Source organism: Leucopleurus acutus (genome assembly GCF_964270905.1).
Source record: "Leucopleurus acutus genome assembly, chromosome: 19".
Classification (NCBI taxonomy): Eukaryota; Metazoa; Chordata; class Mammalia; order Artiodactyla; family Delphinidae; genus Leucopleurus; species Leucopleurus acutus.
In genome coordinates this window covers 7,827,012-7,835,037 of record NC_139161.1, presented here as the reverse complement: position 1 = coordinate 7,835,037, position 8,026 = coordinate 7,827,012, and the positions used below count along the sequence as shown (strand labels likewise).

The 8,026-nt window shown below is 47.9% G+C and overlaps 1 protein-coding gene across 1 annotated transcript in view; it reads left to right on the top strand.

The window, feature by feature from the left end:
• Window positions 1-702: 702 nt before the first annotated feature.
• Window positions 703-8,026, top strand: part of PRPSAP1 (phosphoribosyl pyrophosphate synthetase associated protein 1) — a 30,372-nt gene continuing 23,048 nt past the window's right edge. Inside the window, exons 1-3 of the mRNA XM_082859882.1 lie at window positions 703-990; window positions 3,652-3,704; window positions 6,225-6,291. Of these exons, the coding sequence (XP_082716008.1) occupies window positions 821-990; window positions 3,652-3,704; window positions 6,225-6,291 (290 nt within the window). The 5' untranslated portion in view covers window positions 703-820. The remainder of the gene's footprint in view (window positions 991-3,651; window positions 3,705-6,224; window positions 6,292-8,026) is intronic.

The following is an 8,026-nucleotide window of genomic DNA, read 5'->3' as shown; positions in this document are numbered from 1 at the left end:
TCTAGAAAGACTCAGTGGAGCAGATGTGACGTGAGTGGGTCTTTAAGGGACTGGAGCACATGGAAGGGGAGGAATAAAGGCTTTTCTGATTGAGAGCAAAGACTGGCAGGAGTGCCTTGACTCGTTCAGAGAGCCTTGCCTTACGTGCAGATGCAAGTTTGGAGTTTGTTTGGGGAATAAAGATCAGGCTCAGGAGTACCCCACCTTTTGGGCATTTTAGTATCCCAGGCAACCACCCGGAAATAACCCCGCCCTCCACTTTTCAAAGCAAGCCCAGCCTAGCGCGGCGCATGCGCCTCGCAGGGCTCTAGCGCTGTGTTATCATGGAGGCGCAGAGCTAGATCGTCAGCCACCTCGGAGGCTGACATTTTGGATCCTGGCGGAAAAGTTGGAAAGGCTGGCACCACTACCAAGTCAGGCTGCACCACCCAAGAAGATGAGAGCAAAAGAACTCCCGTGGAGCGACAAGATCAGGCGGCGGAGTGAATCCGTGCTGCTTCCCTCGGAAAACAAGCTTGTAGAGAGTTGCCCACCGCCCTGCCCTCATCTGAGATGGTGACTGTGCGGGTGCTCTAGCCGCGCCTTTTCGATTCCCGGAGGGGGCGGTGCCGTCGTCACTGGCTTTGAGGTGGCTGCGGCGCAGGTCGCAGCGAGCTCTGGTTGCTCCAGAGCCCTTAGTAGCCTTTTGTACGAGGGGGGTGGGGGTCTCTGACCTCTTCCTTCCTGTGCCGGGTTTCTCGGTTCCTTCCCTACGAGGGCCTACCGCTCCCCCGTGCAGCCCCGCCGCGGGCCGGCTGTAACTGCGCCCCCGGGCCGGACGATGCCCAAGAAGCTGCTGCTGCTGCCCCCGCTCTCCGTGTCCTCCGCTTTCCGCGCCCCGCGAGCCTGCCCCGCCGCCCGCCCGGCCATGAACGCCGCCCGCACCGGCTACCGAGTCTTCTCGGCCAACTCCACGGCTGCCTGCACCGAGCTGGCCAAGCGCATCACCGAGTAAGGGGCGGGAGCCGGGGATGTCCCGAGGGGCCCCTCCCGGGAGACGGTCTTGTTCCTCTTCGCCTCCACGTTCCCCGACCCGGGCGAGGGGTAATTTGACCCCATCGTCCTGCCCCTGGGGGAGGGAGTCGCAGAATCCTGCCGTTTCAGGTCTGGACAAACCCTTGGAGGTGACAGAGGATCACCCCCCCACCCCCAGTTCTGCAGCTGAAAAGCGTTCGTCTGACTCTTGCTGGCTTCTCCCCCCACCTCCGGGTCCTTGGACCGCTCGCCCTGCTTTCGGCTCCCCACTCCCACCTCCCAGGCGGTGGTGAGGATTCTGTAATCGCTGGATTAGCGCGCCTTGGAGAGAGGGGCTCTGGGTTTGGCTCCCTTTCCCACGGTTGGGGTTGACCTCTGAAGCTGGTCATTGCCATTCCCAAGTCTCCCCGAGGAGACGGAGGCCCGCACGTAGTTACAACACTGGGGACGGACGGGGCGGGTGCAGTAGGTGGGGGCGGCCGGAGGGCCTTGCCGTTGGAAGACGCAAGGTGCACCGACAGAAGTAGAGGTGTAGGGGAGGGCGGGGAGAACAGGGCAACCCTAGGGGAGCAGATTTGTCGGAGTTGGTGATAGAAACCATGGTCTAACCGTATTTTGTAAGTCAGTTAGAGTCGATCAGTCTAAGTCTTTGCCTTTTTTTGTCTTTTTCACCTAAGGAAGCCTCTGGCCTCAAGTGGCCTTTGGGGTCTGAAGGCCTTGTCAGCCTTGCCCTGGGCAAGAGACTTGATTTTCCTGAACTTCATTAGTAAAATAGGGATAATTCCGTCTGTTGGACCCAGAACATTGTGAGCACGAACAAAATAATGCAGATCAAGCATCTAGCAGAGCAGAGGCTCATAGTGGCCCTCTGAATAATACATGTTTACTAAATGGCCTCTTTTCTAGTTGGCTCTTGTGAAGAATCCCAGAACCCTAGTGTAAAGGAAGAGCCTTTTGAGCCCTTTGCAAATAAACTTGTTATAAAATAAATAAGCTTGTCTTTTAACTTTTAAAGTCATTTTCACATTTTAAACAACTTACATTAGAGTTCTGTGGGTTTTTCAGAGTTGATAATTAATGGCATGAAGATATTTTAAAATTCTAGATGAAATTGTAGAAGAAAGGGGAAACTTTTGTCATATTTTCTCAGTAATGCCTATGTTCTTTTCAGTTAGAGTTTTGAATGAGATTAGAAGAGTGTAAAAAAAAACACCAAACAGTCCTTTTGCAATCTACTACCGAGTTTCTATTTCTAACCTCTGATTATTTGTCTTTCTTTTTGAGGCCAACTAACATACTGATTTTAAATATAAAGCTTGTGTTTGTTTATCTTGGGTCATATTTACCACAGTGACCTTGGTAAGAGAAAGCAGAGGGAGGAGGGCAGATTTAAATAGTCAATGGTTTTGCTTTTTTTTTCTTTCTCCTTTTTTTTGCGGTATGCGGGCCTCTCACTGTTGTGGCCTCTTCCGCCGCGGGGCACAGGCGCAGGCTTAGGGGCCCAGCCGCTCTGCGGAATGTGGGATCCTCCCGGACCGGGGCTCGAACCCGTGTCCCCTGCATTGGCAGGCGGACTCCCAACCACTGCGCCACCAGGGAAGCCCCGGTTTTGCTTTTTTGTTTTTATATTTGGTTCTTGAAAAGTTTGTTCCAGAAAAGTTTTAAGTTTTAGCCACTTTTAAGTGTGCAATTCACTGACATTAAGTACATTCACAGTGTTGTGTGATTATCACCACTGTTCATTTCCAGATCTTTTAATCGTTTCAGACAGAAACTCCGTACCCTTTAAGCAGTAACTCTCCATTCCCCCTCTACTCCCAGACCCTGGTGACCTCTGTTCTGCTTTGTGTGACTGTGAATGTGCCTGTTCTAGGTACTTCCTATAAATGGAATCGTGCAGTATTTGTATTTTTGTGTCTGACTCATTTTACTTAGAATCATTTTTTCAAGGTTCATCCGTATTGTAGCGTGTACCAGAATTTCATTCCTTTTTAAGGCTGAATAATATTCTGTTGTACACTTGGTTGGAGTGTTTTTAAACAGATTCCACCCTTATATCGTTTCACTCATAAAAATGGTAATGCTTACTGATAAGAACTGAAAACAAACAAAAACCTACCATTAATTCCTTAATATCTAGTATCTAGTCCTTGTTCATATTTCCTAGGTTGTCCCCAAAATGGGCTTTTACACGTGGTTGGTTCTAATCAGGATCCAGACACGATTCACACTGCATTGGGTTAATGGCACTGAAGTCTGCAACGCTTTTGACAATTGAGGCATTTACCTTGGGCTTGTGTGTTTTGGAATTATTGCTAGTAACCACGTATTTGTTGGGTATTGATGTTCCAAGACAATTGTTATTCAAAAAAACAATGGAACTAGACACTCAACTTTGATTGTGGGCTCTTCCCAGTAAAGCAGTGTGTTACAGATTGGTGAGGACTGGAAGCTGCTTGTGGAATGACAGCAGGTTTTAGTGCTTAATGAATTAAATTTTCTAAATTTTTTTTTTTTTTTTTTTTTGGTAAAAGAATGCTGGTGTAGTTATTGTAGTCTTTTTGTTAAACACATGCCTGTGAACTGGAGTTTTTTAAAAAGAGCGTTCTTAATTGCCTCCCCCTCCCCTTCCTTTAGGCGTCTTGGTGCTGAATTGGGGAAGTCTGTGGTTTATCAAGAGACCAATGGAGGTAAGTTAAACTTATTTGTTAAACATCCTTTGTTCTCTAAACTTTGGTTAATCGTCTGGCATGTTTTTAAAAGGCGAATGTTAATCATGTGTAACACAGAAATGCGTTTTTTCTTTTTCTTTTTTTTTTTTTCCCCCGTACGCGGGCCTCTCACTGCTGTGGCCTCTCCCGCTGTGGGGCGCAGGCTCCGGATGCGCAGGCTCAGTGGCCATGGCTCACGGGCCCAGCCGCTCCGCGGCATGTGGGATCTTCCCAGACCGGGACATGAACCCGCATCCCCTGCATCAGCAGGCGGACCCTCAACCACTGAGCCACCAGGGAAGCCCCACGTTTCTGATTTAACAGTTGGGACAGAGGGCATGCCGTTTGTCCCTCTAAATCTTGACTTCTTTGCTCTTCCTTAAAAGTCTCCTTTCCTCCTGTTCCAAGATAATGCAAATATCCTGTCATTTTAGAACGAGAAAAAGGAGCGATGTAGAGAGTAAGTTTTTTCTTCCATATCGTGCTGTATTTGATAAGTACTTTTTACATTTATCTGTTTCATTAGGCCATCAAATGGCATTAAGTGCAATCAGCACTAGATAGTAATGACTTATTTAAAAACTTCCTTGAGTTAGTTTTATCTCTCATTTTTTTCTCTCAAGTCTTGTTGACCCTCACCCTGGGTTGGTCACCCGTTTTTGCCGCCGCCTGGGTTTCTGGGGAGAGCTGGAACATTAAATGATATTGCTTAAAGGCACTTGTTTCTAGCCAGTGTCCCAGGAATGCAGCAGCATCAAACCCCACCCCCACCGCCCACCCCGGTGGGTTCCAGCGTATAATGTCATCACTCATTGCGAAGACAAGTTCGTATAAAAACAATTTGGAATTATTTTTGTAAAGTTGAAGGCCTTGGATTCATATTTTTGTACTTGCTTTTCTCTTTCCAGGGTATAACTGTCTATGGTATCACTAGCTTAACAGGAGATAGTTCAGACAAAATTGATGTTTGGGGAGCTATATAATACAGCAAAGTATTGGAAGAGGGAAAGATAGTTTAATGGGTAGTAATGGAAAGCACATGTTCCCGGGGTGTGTTTAAGTTACACGTGTGTTATAATTAACCCCCAGCAGCCCTTCATCCAGCTTCCGCACTCACAACTTTTAACTTGGTGACTTGAGAAATTTCCCTGCCAGGACAAGTCAGGAGATGCCGGTATTTAAACACCTGAAGATGAGTGCAGATAGGTGAGATAGCCTATTTAACAGTAATGAATTTCCTTCATTGTGATGGCATTTGGGTTTCTCATAAATGAAGCGCTGGAGGAAAAGAGGGTGGTTTAGGGAAGACCTTTTTCTCCATCCTCCCATCCCTGTTCCAGGCCTCCTAGCTCTCTCTCATGCTGTCAAAGTAGCTTCTTAACGGGTCGTCTTACCTCCATTTTCAGCCTCTCTAGTCTGTTCTACTCACTTCCATCAGGATATTTCCAAAATGCACACATTTTTTACTTACTACTGTTTAAAATTGTATAGGTCATGGTCCAGTCTCCTTAGCAATCACGTGGGGCCCTTTGGGTTCCGAGTTCTGCCCATCTCACCTGCTTCGTCCTTCACCACGTCCGTCAGCACGTCTTGTGCGCTCTGATTCAAGAATCCATCTGAAGCCTGCCTGCCTCTCACTACCTCCGCTGCAGCTGCTCTGGTCCAGCCCGCCGTCTGTCGCTTGCCTGGACTGCTTCAGAAGCAACTGGAGTGGCTCCCCCCAAGCAGCCCTTCTTGCTTTGCCACCGTTGTCCTCACACTGTAGCCAGTGATCACACGAGTCCTCCAGTGGCTCTGCTGTCACCCCTTGGAATAAAATCCAGACTCCTGCGTGGTGTGGTCCTGGTCAGCTCCCTGACCTCCTCTCTGTCTCTTTCTCCTCTCTCGCTGTGTTTCCGAGCGCACAGTGGCAGCCCCACATCTTTGCATGTTCCGTACTCCTTTCCTCACCGTATGTTCCAGTCTGCAGCGAGGCCATCGTTCCCAGCCCTCTTTCTCTTTTATCATGGCTGGTCTTTCTCCTGCACATTGGCCTGGAGGGTTTGCCAGCCTTTGGCATTGCACTGTCTCTCCTGAGTCAGTCTTCGTCCCTTGGTCCAGGTCCCCCACTTTGGGACCCCAGCTCAGGGCCTGGAACAGAGGATGCATCGGCCTTTGTTGAAAGAATAATGAGGATATTAACTTTCGGCCCCTTTATGTGCTGCATACTTTTCCCTAAGCATCTTGTGTTCATTTAGTGACGGATGTTCTTTTCTGGACCCTGAGATTTCACGTACACTTGTTTGTGGCTTTTGCCTTCTAGCCTATTTTTGGCTTATTCTCCCCTTAGCTTGACTGCTTTTTACGTAAGTACGTGCCATTCCGAGATCTCTTAAGAATTTATTTTGGTGCGCTAAGCAAAGCATTGGTTTAGACTCACCTTTACTCCCTCCGATTGCTGCCTAATTATTGCACCACGAGGAGCTTTTCTTCAAACTGCAGAACATTTTTATTTTTCAGAAACAAGAGTTGAAATAAAAGAATCTGTTCGTGGCCAAGATATTTTCATTATACAGACAATACCCAGGTAAGAGTCAGCACTACTTTATTTATCTCTCTTCCTCTAAAAATCTTAGTGATGTAACTTATTATCTTTTTTTATGAACAACAGTTCCATTTTCTTTAAATTATAAATGTGTTTGCACATTAAATGCTTTCCAAAATACTATATATATGTGTACATATATATGTGTGTGGGTCTATGTATGTGTGTATGTGTGTGTGTGTGTCTCTATACATATATGTATATATATAGTCTTTTGGAATTCCTGCCATGCTTGTCACACTATACTTAACTGTTATTGTTTTCCTTCTTTCTTTCTTTATTGGCTGTGTTGGGTCTTCGTTGCTGCATGCGGGCTTTCTGTAGTTGTGGCGAGCAGGGGCTTCTCTTTGTTGCGGTGCGCGGGCTTCTCATTGTGGTGGCTTCTCTTGTGGAGCACGGGCTCTAGGTGCGTGGGCTTCAGTAGTTGTGAAATGTGGGCTCCGTAGTTGTGGCTTATGGGCTCTAGAGCGCAGGCTCAGTAGTTGTGGCGCACGGGCTTAGTTGCTCCGCGGCATGTGGGATCTTCCTGGACCAGGATCCGAACCCGTGTCCCCTGCATTGGCAGGCGGATTCTCAACCACTGTGCCACCAGGGAAGCCCCTGTTATTGTTTACTTGATCATCTTCTCCAAGCTTTAAACTCCTCAAGGACAAAAATATTCTACCTCCATTTTTGCAGGAACCTAGGCCAGTGTCTGTCCGCTCAGCTCTCCCGGAAAGCCTTTGTTGTTGTTAAATGGTGGGTTTTATTTTGCACAATGACCCATCTCTAGCCCGTCTATCACAGATACCATCTACCATTCCTTCCCTCAGTGTGGGAGGACTGGCCCTGGGGGAATCCTGGCATACCTGAGCATGAACTTCCCTGTGGGGTTATCTCCTCTCAGCTCCTCACTGGGAATGGGGTCGATGGATCGTGAGTGTCTTTGAAAAATCTAGACCTTCACGTCTTGATCGGTTTAGATTCCTGAGACGTGTTAGTAATAAACACGGCACTGGCTGCCAGCAGGGTGCAGACGCTTTACACGTATCATTTTTAATCCTTATGTGTCAGTCCTACATGGCAGCTCTTGTTGGCCTCTGTGATACTGTGATTTATGATAAGAAATACGTATCTGGTCTTCCTTTCCTGGCACAGAGCTCCTAAAACCCTTGGAATATCCTAAGTGATAAGATCAGTAAAGGTATCTTTCATTATTCAGAACAAGCCCCTTTCAGTTACACCTGAGTTATGTGAGTGAGGTGATTTTTGGAAAGCCCCTGGGTAAACACAGGATGGGGGCTGGTTGCCAGGGTAACCAACCTTGTGATTAGAGGGTTGGTACTTTCAGCCCAGCCCCCCTGACCTCCGGGGAGGGGAGAGGGGCTGGAAGTTGAATCAGTCGCCAGTGGCCAATGATTTGATCAGTTGTGCCTGTATAATGAAACCTCCATAAAAAACAGAAAGGACTGGGTTCGGAGAGCTTCTGGGTTGATGAAGACGTGGAGGTGCTAGGGGGTGGTACACCCAGAAAGGGCGTGGAAGCTCTGCACCCCGTGCCCTATACCTCGCCCTGTGCACCTCCCCCATCTGGCTGTTCCTGAGTTACATCCTTGATAGTAACCTGATAATCTAGTGAGAAAACTGTTTTTCTGAGTTTTATTTATTGGCTATGCCACGAGGTATGCGGGATCTTAGTTCCCCAACTGGGGATAGAACCTGTGCCCTCTGCGGTGGA